Source organism: Malus domestica, chromosome 12, assembly GCF_042453785.1.
Source record: "Malus domestica chromosome 12, GDT2T_hap1".
Taxonomy (NCBI): domain Eukaryota; kingdom Viridiplantae; phylum Streptophyta; class Magnoliopsida; order Rosales; family Rosaceae; genus Malus; species Malus domestica.
Window position 1 is genome coordinate 6,541,811 of NC_091672.1, and position 17,298 is coordinate 6,559,108.

General features: G+C 41.7%; 2 protein-coding genes across 2 annotated transcripts; both read right to left on the bottom strand.

Moving 5' to 3' along the window:
* Positions 1-10,957: 10,957 nt before the first annotated feature.
* Positions 10,958-13,401, bottom strand: LOC139190154 (pentatricopeptide repeat-containing protein At2g29760, chloroplastic-like). Its single transcript, XM_070810015.1, has one exon. The coding sequence runs from the start codon at positions 13,371-13,373 to the stop codon at positions 11,151-11,153; it is 2,223 nt and encodes a 740-aa protein (XP_070666116.1). The 5' UTR covers positions 13,374-13,401; the 3' UTR covers positions 10,958-11,150.
* A 1,682-nt stretch (positions 13,402-15,083) lies between these two features.
* On the bottom strand, positions 15,084-17,227 carry LOC139190103 (transcription termination factor MTEF18, mitochondrial-like). The gene has a single exon (XM_070809854.1). The coding sequence runs from the start codon at positions 16,847-16,849 to the stop codon at positions 15,107-15,109; it is 1,743 nt and encodes a 580-aa protein (XP_070665955.1). The 5' UTR covers positions 16,850-17,227; the 3' UTR covers positions 15,084-15,106.
* Between the last annotated feature and the right edge of the window lie 71 nt (positions 17,228-17,298).

Sequence of the window (17,298 nt, forward strand, 5' to 3'; positions counted from 1 at the left end):
ATCGAAATCATGGTGGACGCGACCACTGGCCATGAGGCACTGTCATTTATGGACGGCTCTTCTGGATACAATCAAATTCGTATGGCTCTCGAAGATGAGGAACTAACAGCATTCCGCACTCCAAAAGGTATCTACTGCTACAAGGTGATGCCCTTTGGTCTAAAGAACGCTGGAGCCACATATCAGCGAGCAATGCAGAAAATCTTCAATGACATGCTACACAAAAACGTAGAATGTTATGTAGACGATGTGGTGGTCAAAACAAAGAAAAGATCAGATCACTTGAAGGATTTGCGAGTAGTGTTCGAAAGGCTGCGAAAATACAACCTCAAGATGAACCCGTTAAAATGTGCATTTGGCGTCACCTCAGGAAAGTTTCTCGGCTTCGTTGTCAAGCACCGTGGCATTGAAGTGGACCAATCAAAGATCAAGGCCATTCGAAACATGCCCGAGCCAAGAAACCTGCACGAGCTGAAAAGTCTACAAGGACGACTAGCCTTCATCAGACGCTTCATCTCCAACCTTGCAGGGCGTTGTCAACCGTTTAGTCGACTCATGAAAAAGGATGTCCCGTTTGTATGGGACGAAGCGTGCCACAACGCTTTTGAAAGCATAAAAAAATATTTATCAAGTCCACCTGTCCTGGGGGCGCCTGTGCCCGGGAAACCACTCATATTGTACATCGCCGCTCAGGAAAGTTCAGTGGGAGCACTCTTGGCACAGGAAAATGAATTCCAGAAAGAATGAGCGCTTTACTACTTGAGTCGAACACTCACCGGCGCTGAGTTGAACTACTCCCCAATAGAAAAAATGTGCCTTGCCTTGGTGTTTGCCATCCAGAAGCTTAGACATTACATGCATGCTTACACCATCCACTTGGTTGCTAAAGCTGACCCGGTTAAATACGTCATGTCCAAGCCAGTTTTGACAGGGCGACTAGCTAAATGGGCGTTGATTCTCAATCAATACGAGATCATTTACGTCCCAGCTAAAGCCGTCAAGGGACAAGCATTAGCAGACTTCCTTGCCGATCATCCAATCCCAGCCGATTGGAAAATCTCAGACGACTTGCCTGACGAGGAGGTATTCTACATTGACATATTCCCGAGATGGACGATGTTCTTCGACGGATCTGCACGAGCAGACGGAGCGGGGGCAGGAGTAGTATTCATGTCGCCACAAAGGCAAATACTACCTTATTCATTCCAACTAAGCGAATTGTGCTCCAACAACGTCGCTGAGTACCAAGCACTAATCATCGGGCTCCAAATGGCGATCAACATGGAAATCACAACCCTCGAGGTATATGGCGACTCCAAGCTCATAATTAGTCAACTCTTGACTGAATATGAGGTGAGAAAAGACGATCTCGTCCCGTACTTCCGACTGGCAACTCAGCTGCTACAAAAGTTCGAGGCCGTAACACTAGAACATGTGCCGAGAAAAGAAAATCAAATGGCAGACGCTCTCGCTAACCTAGCCTCGAGTATGACACTAGGAGAAGACGAAGCGGCAGACGTGCCAGTTTGCCAAAGATGGGTCATCCCCCTCGCCACCGAAATGCTACTAGATGATACAAATGTCATCTCGGTACTTCCAGTCGATGTTGAAGAATGGAGACAACCATTGATTGACTACTTAGAGTATGGAAAACTTCCAAATGATCCTAGACACCGCTCTGAAATACGTCGACGAGCACCTCGCTTCCTCTACTACAAAGAAACACTCTACCGGCGCTCTTTCGAAGGAGTACTTCTGAGATGCCTAGGTGAGGAAGAAGCCAATCAAGCCATGGAAGAAGCGCACTCAGGCGTGTGCGGGGCGCATCAATCTGGACCAAAGCTACATTTCCAGCTCAAAAGAATGGGTTACTACTGGCCAAGTATGGTGAAGGATTGCCTGGAACATGCCAAAAGGTGCCAAGCTTGCCAATTCCACGCCAACTTCATACATCAACCACCTGAACCATTACACCCTACAACTGCTTCGTGGCCATTCGATGCATGGGGACTGGACGTCGTGGGACCAATTACTCCAAAGTCATCTGCAGGAGAAGCCTACATCCTAGCTGCAACAGATTACTTTTCCAAGTGGGCTGAAGCCATACCCCTAAGGGAAGTAAAAAAGGAAACTGTTGTCCGTTTCATCAAAGAACATATCATCCACAGATATGGTGTGCCTCGTTACATTATCACGGACAATGGAAAACAGTTCTCCAACCGACTTGTAGACGAGCTCTGTGAGAAATACAAGTTCAAGCAGCATAAGTCTTCCATGTATCATGCTCCGGCCAACGGTCTAGCGGAAGCATTCAACAAAACATTGTGCAACCTCTTAAAGAAGGTGATCGGCCGAACAAAGAGGGACTGGCATGAAAGAATAAGCGAAGCACTTTGGGCATATAGGACGACGCATAGGACTCCTACCCAAGCTACCCCTTATTCTCTCGTATATGGCGTGGAAGCTGTTTTACCGCTAGAAAGTCAAATCCCCTCACTTAGGATGGCTATACAAGAAGGTTTGACTGATGAAGAGAATGCAAAGTTGCGCCTTCAAGAGTTGGAATCACTTGACGAAAGAAGGCTCGAAGCTCAACAACACCTGGAATGCTACCAAGCACGGCTATCCAAAGCATTCAACAAGAAGGTCCGCCCAAGGTCTTTCCAAACTGGAGATCTCGTCCTTGCATTACGAAGGCCTATCATCACAACTCACAAGACAAAAAGCAAGTTCACATCAAAGTGGGATGGACCGTACGTAATACAAGAGGTCTACATAAGCGGCGCCTACTTAATCATGGCAGAGGACGGCTTGAAGATCGGTCCCATCAATGGCAGATTCTTGAAGCGTTACTACCCCTAAAAGGCGACGACCAGACTCCTAGCCTGCATGAGCCTAAACTGCACACGGCACAAGGCTCCTGGCCCGCAAGAGCATAAACTGTGTACGGCAAAATCATCATCAAAATCACTATAAAAAAAAAAAAAAAAAAATCATCGTTCATTCGAACTACGTTATGACTTGATCCCTCATCAACCGGGGGTACGTAGGCAACTTGAAACTTCAAAACTTCAAGTACAGTCACATCACCAACAAAAACACAAACACTTTGAAGAATAAATAGCAATTCAAGATATGAATATTTTATTTCTTTAAAGAAATGATTTGGTTACAAAGCCATATTACAAAGGTGAGCACTACGCCAACGTCACCACCAAGGGAAAACTGTGACCAAAAGGCATTACACAGCAAAACCCCACCTGCAACACATGGTACGCACACCCGAAGCAAGTGGACCTCCAAGTCAGCCACGCGACCTCGTCCGCAAACACCTTCTTTTCCGTTGACTCTTCTTCTTCCTCTCATAAAAGTTGCACAGTCACCCACAAACGAAAGGAAGACCTGCAGATGCACAAAATCTGAATCCAGATGTGGTGTTTCTCTCTCTCTCCTTTGCAGCGACGTCTCTCTCTCCAAGCCACAGCAAAGACGAACCTGTAGCAACAAGAATGAAGCTGCAGCGGTTGAAGACGGGGAAAGCAACTCGGCCTTGTCATTCGAACCTGCACTCGCATTCACTTTCTCTGACCGAGTCAAGCAGAGCAGACTTTTGATGCCTTCCTAGGTTCTTCGCCGGTTTAGCAACCTCAGCCTGACAGAGCACTATATAAAAAATAAAAAAAATAAAAAATATATATATATATTTATATATGCGGCAAACCGTCCTCAGCAATAAAACATACCTCATAGAGTGAAGGCAGCGCCCTCCTTCCTCTTCTCCATTGGTGGAAACATTTGCAGCGCCGTCGAGGACGATAAACGGAAGCCCGAGCGGTTGTAGCAACCATGCTGCAGTCCTTCATCCTTCCGTCCTCATACTCTCATGCAACTCTCCCTGAAGCTTGCAGGATAATGAAGTTTGTTGTTGCTGCCCTAATTTTGATGATGGTGAGCTTTTCCTCTGCCGCAGTGAAGACTTCGGATGAACACGATGAACATAGACGTGACCGACTGCAGGGTGATGGGGTTGAAGAAGCTGCACCACTTTTTGTCCAACACCGAGCTCACCACACGGCAGACGAGAAGAGCACGTCCCAGCAAAGAAACAGGAGAGTGCATTTAAGATTCAGGGCAGTAAGCTGGTGCAGTGTCTATGTAAAGACTACGCAATGCCCTATGTATGTATGCATGTGTGTATGAATGCGTGTGTATATATATATTGGTCTCAACAGGCTGCAAATAAAACCGGTTTGCATGTAGTGCAGTGACTGTGCAAACAGTGATCCGCATGCGATACAGTGACTGTGTAAAAAAGCAATCCGCATCCAATGAAGATTGTGATAAGGTGATTGTGCAAGTGAAAAGATGGTCCGCATGCGAGAAGAACGCAATGCAGTGAGGAAGGCCACAAAAAAAAAAACCAACTGTGCTATCGTCAAGCCACTCACGAGTGTGTATTACTATTCGCAAGTCAATAATGGAAAAGGAAATGGGTGGTGATGACAAAATGATGCTTCCAGTCACCATCTAAAAGAAATGGGTGCACTAGTCACCATCTAAAAGGAAGTGGGTGCATAGGGAAGTAATGCATCTTAGTCAGATATGCGTTTTGTTTGCGTTTCAACATAACATACTGAATAAAATAAGGCATGTCCATTAATATCTCCGAGAAATTACACGAAAAAAAAAAAAAAAAAAAAAAAAAGCCTTCACGAATGTCACTTGTGTGAAGCCTCAGTACTTGGAGCCTTGGTACTCGGTGGAACCCTAAAGGAGGGAGGCACTGAAGATAGCTTATTCGGAGCCTCAATACTTGGTCGAATTCCAGATGACGAAGGCAAAAAGTGCCTCCGGAATACATCCACAAACTTCCGATGGTCACTTTGAATTCGACCTTCGGAGTCCGTCAGCTGATCAAGCTTCCTCTTCATGCTCGTCGAATAACTATTTGCAAGCACATGCAACTCTCCATTCTCACGCTTGAGCTGCCTAATCTCTTGACTAAGAGCCGCCACCTCGGCTGTCAATGATTCAACCTGGCGAGTTCGAGCAAGTAAGCGTTGGCCCATGTTGGAAACAGAGTTCGCACACTGGACACTGAGAGCCTGGGACTCTTGAACAGCTAACTCATCGGACCGTCGTGAAAGTATCCTATTATCTTTAGGAGTGATGAGGTTTCTAGCTACAACCGTAGCCGTGGTTGCATCCCTCATCACAGAGTCCTCAACTGTAAGAGGGCCATTAGAAGAAAAAAAAGACGGGCGCCATACATTACCCTGACGCGGTGCACCTGTGTCACTGCTAAGACTCAAATCTAAGCAAATGTTAAAAGGGGAAGCCATTTTCAAAAAATACTAAAAGAAAAAGGTTGGATGAAGCAAAGAGTAGCAGAGATAATTTTTCACGGGCAGGCAATCTTCAAATTTTGCGTGTTGAATACAATTGACACCTCTTAAAAATGAGAGGCAGCACAACCATTCGTTCGTAAATCGAAGAGACACCACTCTCCGAATTTCAAAACCCGGATTTTCCTGCGTAAAGTCCGTCGACACTTTTCAGACACAATCTCAGCTTTCGGCTATCACGTGCAACTTTGTCAGATATCACTGACAAAGTTGAAAACGCGTGAGGTCCATTATGCCAACTACCACACTTCTGCCGACAAGCGTGGGTGACAAGGCCACGCTCGCCCTGCCACTTGATGTTGAGAGCTCACCATATAATTCGACCTCCATCCCATAGCAAGACACGCATCCAGCCTGACCCCTTTCTTCCTTGCCGAAGACATCTGCAACCAAAACTCAGTTTCTTCCTCCCTGAAAACACATCCAGCCTGACCTTTCTTCCTCGCCGAGGGCATCTGCAACCAAAACTCAGTTTTCTTCCTCCCTAGAAACGCCTCTTCAACCAAGCCACACCAGAGTAAAGGTATCTCATATCATTGGGGTTGAGAGCAAGAGTATCTCATAGCATGCTTTCTCCCTATCCTTTTCTTTGTCCTCCCTCTTCACTGCGAAGACAAGGATAAAGAAAGCAATATGTCGGAACCTCCACTCAAGCTCCTGATGATGCAGGTGAAGATGATGCAGATGAAGATGATGCATCGAAGCATATGGAGACAAGCACGACGAATGCATGTGCTGATCGTCCGCTACTTCTTCAAAAGCAAAAGTATCTCATATCACTGGGGTCGAAAGCAAAGGTATCTCATATCATGCTCTTCCCCCATCTTCTCTTTTGCCCTTGCTCTTGCCTGCTGAACAAGGAGAAAGGATGCAATCAGTCGGAACCTGAAATTAAATGTCCGACCAGGAACTGATTGCCCGGAACCTTTGCCTGGTTACTTACCTAGCGTTGCTCTCGAGTGCTCATCTTCAACTGCTGATATGTCTCGAATCCCCTCAGCAAATGCTTCAGGAGTGTGGATCTGTTAACATCGGCGCTTTGCACTGAAGCTGCCAAGCATGGGTGAGTCGCTGAGAGATTGTGCTCCGAAGAACCATTTAAAGGTAAAAGGTTGCACACCGCTTCAGCTATGCAAAAGAAACAAGCAGAGAAGAATGCAATACAACGAGCTGGAATAAATCATGAAGCATGAAGCCCTTCCCTGCATAACCACACAATCCAGACGGATGAGTTCAAGTAAAGATCCAAGCTGGACAGCGTTGCTCTAACCAAAAGGCTCGAGAAGCTTTAACAACCCTTCGCTGGCACCGTCACCGAAGAGCAAAGCCTCGATAATCCTTAAAGATCAAGTCACCAACTGGAAGAAGAGCCCATCAATCTTGAAGATCATACTGTTGACCAAACTGCTCAGGGTTCATATGAAAATGCTGCGAACTTCCTTGATCTTTCAAAGCATGCATGTCCTGAAACTGCTCATGGTCATGTTTAAGTTCGAAATCAAGCCTCAACGACCCTGACTCAAGATCAAGTGTCCACCACCCTTGAGTCAAATCCAGTTCAAGATTAAGTCTGTGGAAAGTCCTTTGGAGGAAACCAGAAAACTCCTCCAGCCTAGTTCAAGATCAAAGCTGTGGAAAGTCAACAAGCACAACAAAATACGTGCCGATTCATCCATTATCAAAGCCAAGGATCGTCTACTACGTGAAGCTCCTTGTGGTCCAATTTCATCCAAGATCAAGCCTCAACGGCCCTTGAAGAAATTTCAAACAAAATTCAAGAACAAGCTTTAACGGCACTTGAAGAAACTCCCAGACCAGTTCAAGATCAAGCCTCAACGGCCCTTGGATCGACATCTACATTAAGGGACTTCAAAACGCATCTTCTACACGTGACAAGCACATGTATACTACGCGCCTTGAAGTGGGGGCATTTGTAGACATTGAAATTTTGTTGAAATAAATGTTAGCCATCACATTAAAATTACATTTGTAAACATTGAAATTTTAGTGAAATAAATGTTGACCATTGCATTAAAACTACAACCTTCACCCAAATTCACCTACAACATACACCCAAATTCACCTACAACAATCCATCCAAATTCACCTACAACCTTCACCCAAATTCACCTACAACATACACCCAAATTCACCTACAACAATCCATCCAAATTCACCTACAACCTCCACCCAAATTCACCTACCCAAATTCACCTACAACATACACCCAAATTCACCTACAACAATCCATCCAAATTCACCTACAACCTCCACCCAAATTCACCTACCCAAATTCACCTACAACATACACCCAAATTCACCTACAACAATCCACCAATTCACCTACAACATCCACCAAAACAAATGGATGGTGGTGGTTCATTCCCAAAGCCTATAAATAGGCTCCTCCATCAAAGAATCAAGGGAGGATTTTTTTTACATACACTTTCTCTACTCCCAAATTGGAAGAGAAGTCACACCACACCAAAGCCTTGAAGCCTCGAAACTTAGAAGCTCTCAAGCAAATCCCGAAGGATCAAGAAAGCCCTCTTCGTTCTTCGTGAAATCCTCCTTCAAGATCAAGCCACAACGCCCCTTGAAGAACTTCCACCCATTCAAGATCAAGCCCCGACGGCCCTTGAAGAAGGTGTTCATCATTCATCAACTGTTCGTCCAAGATCAAGCCTCGACGGCCCCTGGATCAACAACACTACATCTACACGTTTCAAAGATAGAATCAGAGGCCAAATTCGTAGAAGAGATTGTAACCCCTAAATCATTAATACAAATATTATTTTGTACACGTGTTCTTGTCTCATTCATTACAGGAATTCCGTGTTTACAGCGATAATTTAGATGTGATCTACAAAATGTGATCTCTCTGGCATTTTCATTCTTATAAACACCCCAATATAGGATTATCATCATTCTAAGTGTGCGTCACATGTTAGTAACTTAATGATGACTAAAAAACATTAATTTCTATATGTATAAAAAATATTACGATGAGAAAGAAAATCACAAAAGTTTAATTATAGAGGTAATTGTACGTATATAATAACTCATGGCAGAAACTAATGAATTTGTTACCATCAACATAAATTCTACTATGGTGGCCAGTGAAAGACTAAAATGCCTCTATGAGCTTTGTCGACCCCCGAAAAAGTAGACCGCTGTGTCAAAGCCGCCAACTAATTCTCTTTTTCTTTTTAACAAAAACATAAATTCTTCTATTGTTATTACTACCGTCTACCGACAAATATTCTACTGCAAATATTTGAGTCACATGCCTCTTTATTTATGAATACAAGTATATTGCAAGTGGAAAATTGTCTAGGTAGATAGGACCTCCCATGTCATTGCACTACATCTTGGGTTCGAAACCTTTCCTCATAGTCATAGTTTAGATTATGCAATTAATTAATCAAATAAACAAAAACGTAGTAAACCACATCTTTTTAATAATCCACATCATAACGTGAGAAGAGATATGAAAAGCATTCATATGTTTCATTAGCGAATTAAATATGTGGGGCAAGTAGCCCTTTACCACAGTGGTGGAAAGGTGTTAAAACCCCGCTAGTGGCTAATCTAACATCTAATTTGACAAAATCTATCGTTTGAAAAAAAAAAATGTGGAAAGTTGGTAATCAATATCAGTCCTACATAAACTTGTCCCATGCCCCATGAGACCCACAACCGAAGCAACAATGCGGAAGTTGTTGGCAGTTGTGGTTGTGCTTGCGGTGGCTACAGCCCGTGCCGAGGAGGCCCACTACGGGCCTTGTGTCATCGACAGGGATTCTCCTTGCAACGGAAAACAATAGCGGAGGCCAGCAGGCTGGGATTACCGTCATTTGAAAAATGCTTCTGTCCTAACGGGTGGACTGCTACTATTGATTCTGAGAAGTACAACAATTTTCATATTCCAGAACCACAAACCCCATCCTACATATGATCCACATCTTCCAAACCAATGCACCAAGTTTAAAAACAAATTTTATTTTCCTTTTTTTTTTCTCGAGTCAAGATCTCGAACGGTTTTATTTTATTCATAAGAGATCATGGAATTCATTACATAATAAAAAGAAAAGAGAATTAATAACAAATTGGATTCGAATTCCTCGAGCGGTCCTGGTATGTATTTTCAGTCACAAAACCAGAGATGATGATAAGCAACAAACCAACAACTGGACTTTTCCGGAGAGCATGTTTTGTCACAAACTTACATGAATGTTGTCGCGCTGTACAAGGATTTCGAGCTATGCAGGAACAAGAACAACTCCTCCAGCTTCATACCAAAGTACTAGGGGTGTCAATTTGTCATCCCAAACCATGAAAGACTGCACCTGTATTCCATAGATTTGCCTTCAAGTTCTCGGAACTTTAGCAATATTGTAATTTTGATAAAGTTTAGGATCTTCATAAAATGGAAACAAAATACACCCTTTCAATAATCATATTATCTGAACTTCAATAGCATACGATGCTGATATCCGTAAACTGTTACTAAACAATTTCAGATACGACACCAATCAATCCAAACACAACATCAGTGTATCTAACATAATCATGATTATCATTATACAAGAAATCCTAGTTACGATTATCCTTCATCCATACTTTATAAGTAGATTGGGTTCTTGGTTTTATGCAGAGACCATCAATCAAACCATTATATCCTGGCAAGTTATATCAAGCATGACACAAGCCACTTATGCAGGTTCCTGTTTCACCTTGTCATCAGTTTCATGTCGGTTTCACGAGAGGGCAGTTAAGAGCCAAGAGTTTCAATAATAAAATGAGTTGTAAACTGATAACAGATCAAAATCATTCAAACTTGCACTTTACTTCTATAGTTAACCTCATGCAGAAAAACCTAACTAAAACGACTCTGGTAATATCATTGCAAAATGAGGAATGCACACAATGAATGCTGAGTGCAATACAACAAGGCTTCGTGGCCAAATACTTGTTTGACGAATTGGGTTTCTTGAATCAATTTGGTATGCGATTGTGAGACAAGCATGACATACAAAACACAACGAGCAATGCACACAAGGAATCTGAAGAAGTATTCACCCTTCAAAAGTTTAATATCAGTTTTATTAGGAACTCTTCAATTTATTTTGGCAATTAAAGGCCAACAGTTTCAATAATAAAAAGGAAATAGTTGGAAAGTATTTTTACCTGATAATAGCTGAAAGTCATTCAAAGTTTCAGTATCTCAAAAAGTTATCCTCCTGCAGCAAAACCTAATCAAAGAGACTCTGGGAAAATTGCCACAACCACAAACAACACTGAAACCCAAGCTAGACAGATGTCCAAATGAGGAGATAAGTTTTCAGAGCAATGAGGATAGTTTATGAGGTTTATCCTTCCACAATGAATGTCAAGGTAAAATTTGCAATGCCCTAGTGATGCAGTCATAGCTAACTAGTTTGATATCTATTCTTATGTTTTGCTATAACACTATTGTTTGAAATCTTCAATAGTTGAAAAATAATAAGTTAATAAGCACATAAGGGGGAAATTGTTAATAGAGCGGAGGGTCAACAAAATGACACTTCTACTTATATGATGGTTCTGTGATTATACGAATTACAATACGTTGCTAGGTCTATACAAATAATAGAGCCACAGACTAAACGATTTAGATCATTTTGTGGGGTTATGGGGTTTAGCGTTTAGCAAAAACCTTACATTTTTCTTCCCCCCCCAAAAAAAAAAAAAAACCTTACATTTTCACCAGTAGTCATTACATGAGCAGTGCCCATCTCTGAAATGATGAAATCGATATCGATCTCTCAGCAATATCACCCTACCATAAAGCTTCGATATGAGCTTAGCAACTGTGTGGCAGTCTCCACAAACACAAAGATTCTTCACAACCTGAATTGGTTGAGAAGGACTCAAGCTAATAAGCCCAAAGGCGATCGCTAACTTCTCACTGTGAAGGATTAGGGCATGATCCTTCATGTCTTCTTCCTCCCAAAAATGTAGTAGATGTGACTTGTTTGGCACATACCCCACCAACTTCAATCTCCCTGCTATCTCATCCAACTTTGAATAGATTTCTTTGCACAGAGGGTGAAAGTTATCACCAACAAGAAATTCATGAACACTACCATTGGCTTCAATTGAGCTACAGCCTCGTTCTTTCTTTATTCCCAAATCTCGCACAAGCTTCCTTAACCCGGACACTTCTTCCCATTTCCCTGTTTTAGCATATATATTTGATAAGAGAACATAGTGTCCATGGTTTCTGGGATCCAGCTCAAGCATATGGCTACAAGCCTTTTCAGCAAGCTCAAAACTGCCATGAAGTCCACAGGCCCCAAGAAGAGCACCCCATACAGAAGCAGTAGGAGGTATTTTCATTTTCTCTATCAGTTCTACGGCTTCCTCCAGATTGCCTGAACGACCAATAATATCGACCATGCAGGCATAGTGCTTTACTCCAGGCACAACGCTGTAAACTGGCTCCATTTGATAGAAAAACATTTTACCCTCGTCCACCAAACCTGCGTGGCTACAAGCGCATAAGAGGTTGGTAAATGTCACAGCATTTGGGTTCACCTTAGCTTCTAGCATTTTTGAGAAAATATCCAGTGCATCCCTCCCTCGCCCATGCATCGCAAAACCAGAAATCATGGCACTCCAAACGAACACATCTCTCCTCTCAACCGAATTAAATACCTCAAGTGCCTTATCCAGATCCCCACACTTTGCATACATGTCGATAAGTGATGTTGTGAGGTGACTATTCATCTTAATTCCCTGCTTCTTCATGTAAACATGTATCTGCCCACCAAGTTCAATCGCTCCCAGTTGAGAACAGGCTGCTAGAGTACTAACTAGAGTGACTCCATCAGGTTTCGGACTCTTGCTTTTCTGCAACTCATTGAAAACAGCCAAAGCCTCCTTCGGCTTACCACTTTGTTCATAAGAAGAGATGAGTACATTCCATGCAGCAATATCTTGACTAGGCATCGCATCAAAAATCCGCCAAGCCTTATCATAATTCCTCGACTGAGCATACCCATCAAGCATAGTAGTCCATGAGACAATATCCTTCTCTGGCATCCTATCAAACAATATTTTCGCCTCTTCAACGCTCCCGCATTTCACATACATATCAAGCACAGCATTATTCAAAGTCAAATTCTCAGTAATTCCGTTCCTTGCAATATACAGACAAACCCACCTCCCAAACTCCAAATCCACCTTCTGCCCACAAGCCGACAACACGCCAACCATTGTCACATCATTGGGTTCCACATTCTCCGCCTCCATTTCCTTAAACAACTCCAACGCCTCCTCAGGACAATTCCCCTGCGCAAAAACCGTGATGATAGAATTCCAAGACACAACATCTTTCTTAGGAGTCTTCACAAAAACCCTACGCGCCAAACCCAAATCCCCGCACGTTCCATAAAAATGCACAAGCGAATTAAGAATGTAAATATCCGAACCAAGTGAAGACTTTATCGCCATTCCATGAACAGCTCCTCCAGTATGCAAAGCTCGTAGCTCCGAAGCCGCCTTAATCACAAAAGAGTAAGTATACTTATTAGGACACTCCGAACACCCATAAAGCATGTCCAGAAATACGAGGATGCTCTCAACTGGGTCTGCGCTCGACGCGTAAGCCCGAATGAGGGTGTTCCAAGTGTAGAGATTTGGCTGGGGAATTTGATCGAACATTTGGCGAGCATAGTCGATGCTCGAGAACGAGGAGAGAGCGCAGGCGCTGATGAGCTTGCTGGTCGAGTAGGGGTCGAAGAATAGGCCTGTACGGAGCATCTGGGCATGGACTTGCTTCAGCTGAGCTATGTTGGTGCATTGCTCAATTTGTGGTATAACTGCTGTGTGGCTTGAGGAGCGAAGGTCGTTATTGACCGTTGTGGGGGACGAAGGGTTTGGGTGACGTGGCAGAGAGATGAGTGGGGTGCTCAGAGTTGCCATCTCTTTAATGGTCACACTTGCATACGCACATTTGCTTGAGAGTTTTATTTTGTTATATTATATGATGATAAAAAAAAAAAATATATATATATATATATATATATTTTTTTTCTTGTCACACATGTTAGTCATTAATAATTGTTCTTTAAGTTTATAATGTATGAGAGTGTGTAACTTGCGATAAAAGATATGTTACTCTGAATTGTATAAATTTCTGACCATTGATGCATGTGAGACTCACAATGCATCAACGGTTAAGTTTTGCCTACTGTATGAAAATAATATCATATAACTCAGGAAGAAGAACTTTTTGGATCTCTTCTTTCCAAACTTGCGTAAGTTTTTCTCATCAAATGGTCTAGCTACATAATTCAGGTGTTTTTGGGTAAGAAAATAATGTCATTTTATTGTTGAACCTTCATGATTTTCAACATTTAGGGAACATGATCACCTGTTAGTCTTTTGGTGTTGATCTTGTGCTTGTGTATGACATTGATTTGGCAAGTGATAAATTGTCTTGGTGGTTAGAGTTTTTATCATCAACTGTCCTGAGTTCAAACTCCCCCCTATTTAGTGTAAACTAGTGTAGATTATCGCTTTGTATTGTACTAAAAAATAACATCTATTTGGATCTTGAGAATCCTAAATTTTTGGCTTAAGAATTTAACAAAAATACTTGATTTATCGAACACAAGATTATAGAGGAGAGTCAAAAAATTGTCTTGACGTCATTTCTTGGAAAAGACCAATTTTTTTCGCCATTTATCTGAGTTGAATATGAAATCTTTCGTTTACAAATGAAGAATTATACCACTACGTCATATTATTAGTTTAATTTTTTTTTTTGGTTTAAATCATGACGATCTATGCATAATTGTTTAATTGTTTGTTGTGACTTGGTCTTCTTTAGTTCAATTGTTCCAGTTTGATCGTGAAGTAGCAGAACAATTTGGTTGTACATATTACATAATGTAGGGCAGTACGTCCTCCATCCTCTGTTACAACAAGAGTATGAAAGCAGTGATGTATCAGTCTTCATCGTCGTCTTCTTCTTCTTCTTCGGAGAAACTTGATACTCAAAACTTAACCGAAACGAAATGACAAATACCATTATACTACAGATGATATTATAAACCATTTCGTTGCCCCAAAGTGCAGACATGATGGATTCAATTAACATCGTAAAAGAAGATGACGAAAGCAGTTAGGAGGTATCAGTCATCTTCGTCGTCGTCTTCTTCTTCGGAGATAAATTGATAGTCAAAACTCAACCAAATCGAAAAGAAGAATACCATTATACTGAAGATGATATTATAAACCATTCCATCACTGCAAAGTGCAGACATGATGGATTCAATTTTATATTCTCACATGTCATCTAAACAGAACATGTATAAATACTGCCAATCAGTTTTCTGTAACCTACTACCGGTTTAACATTGCACCCCAATAACAATTTATCCACGACCTTGCCTTAGATATACATAAAATCGTTGGAGCTCTACCCTTTCCAAATTGGTTTTGGTCCGATGCAGCTTTAAAACATTTCGCATTACACTTAAAACACGGATGACTAATACAAAAAAGCATATAACCTGAGTACTGTTAATGCTCAATGAAAATCTCACATGTAAAAGATAAAGGAACTAGTATGTTAGTACCTTAGCGCTGAGTTCGGATCGCGAAGCATTGCAGATTTTAGAACCTTAATAGTAGAAGAAAAGACTATTTTATTATGAGGAATAAATTTTACTCTTGAAATCTTCCCAAACTTTCGGACCAGTAGGATGAGGATTTACATATACCCTTAAAAACTTAGCATCTGACATTGCAATAATGGTGCCCAAGGCAAGCTTAGAGTCTGCTGTTCCTTGACCTTTGAGCCAATTGTACATCGATACCCTAAGATTGACCCTTTCAATTCTGTAGGCAAGAAAAGACGGAAAGTCCACCAGAGATGATACAGGATAACCCAAATGATTTACAAGAAAATCAATCTTCATTTCTAACACATCCTTTCTCTGGTTAAGTATTTGCGGGGATACCTTAATCATTTCACAGACATCGTCGCTTGTCAAACCAGCATTGACAATGCAATCGAATCTTTCTTTGAGCTCCGTTCCTTTTCCTCGAAATACCTTTAGTGCGTTCTTCATTTTATCTGAGTTCTCTACAAAACCTATGCCTAACAAGAACTGAGTCTTCTGAGCATTGTCCCCTCTGACATTTGGAAGTGGCTCAACTCTTCTACCCAAAACCCAATTCTTTAATTCTTCTGGATTCTCCTGTATGTACCTCGACAGGCGCTTCTTTCCGACTTTCAAGTAAGCAAGTAAGCTGTTAGTTTTTTTCATAGCACATGAACCCAGTAACAGGGGATGAGAACGGATAATCTTCCCAATCTCTGCAGCCTCCATCTCAATCTCATTAAAGACCAAAATGCATTTTCTCAAATTCAAGAAAAATTTCATAACTTGAATTTCTGGAAACCGTAGAAACACTGAATATATCTCGCTCATTGTGGATCCAAATTTCAGTAAGAACCCAATTAGTGAAAATGTTGTTTCCCCTGAAGCCTCAAATAAAATATCTGGGTGCCCACCAATTAGTTGACCCAATTGCTCATTGCTGCAACCCATCTCACTAAACAAATGTAGAACTTCAAGCATCCGACTCCAGTTATAAGAATGGTCTTCCAATAAATTCTCCACAATCCAACTGGTTTCAAATCCAGAACTCTTCAATCTTTCCAATACCTCAACAAATGCCGCATTCACATCCCCAATTAAAAGATAAGGACTAGCAACAATGAACTTAATCAAAGCAGATTGGCTGATACCTAGTTCTTCATAAGCCTGAAGTTTCGATTCCAAAACCTCAAAATCATATCGAAAGACTTCTGCAGCTTCTCTATATATCTTTCCGATCTTATTGCGTGCAATCCCATAACGCCACAGAACCGTGTAATTATGAAGCAACAAACCATCATCAGTCAAGAACATCAAATTCCGCGGAAGATAAGAAACATACTCGGAAGGATTCAAGCCCAAGCTCTCAAAGAAAGGTTCAAACTCATTGATAGGATGGTAACGCAAGAACCGGGCAATTGAAGGCCCAACTTCCGTTTCATTATCAACGCAGTTCAAAAGCTTCCTCAGAAAATGTGGGGAGTTTTTACTCATATTCTCAGCATCCCCAAACTGTAAGCTTCTAGTATAATATAAGTAATCCAGCAATGCAGCTTGCGCTTCTCTTAACTGTTTTCCATTGCCATTCAAAGTTTTATCCAGGTTTTCGCGACTTTCGGTCACACGAGGAGCCCTTTTGGTGCTGTAAAATCTAGGGTTTTGCACATTGAGGAAAAAGTAATACCCAATTGGGTGAAGTGGGGTTGTTGATCTAAGGTGGTTTTCATCAAAATTGGAAGAAACCCATTTGAGAACGGATACTGTTCTGAATTTTTTCAAATGGGTCATCACCAGTTTGATGAGATTCCAAGCCTAGCGATTACTACAGAAGCTCAAATGCCAAGACTTTCTGCTGAATGAAATGGAAATATCAAGTCTTTCGGAACGAAAGGGTTACCTTGGGAGCTTCGGCTGCAGAGTTTGCTGCACTGAAGCTGATGAGTGGCTTCATTCAAACTGTAATCCCAATTCAGTTCTGTTGAATCGCCGCCGGGAATGGTGTTTGAACTTTGGATGTCATCCAAATGCAGAACAAGGAAAACCCTGTATGAGAAGGCGTTGAGTTTGAGGTTAATTACACCTTCCACCCATGAAATTTAAGATTAATAACAATTTGATCCCTATCTTGTGAATAGTAAGCAATGTTTGAAATATTCTGGATATGCTCGAAAATCCAAAAATTCAGAAAACGATATGGAAAGAGGGGGTAAAGTCTAAACTTCACTCCATATCCACGG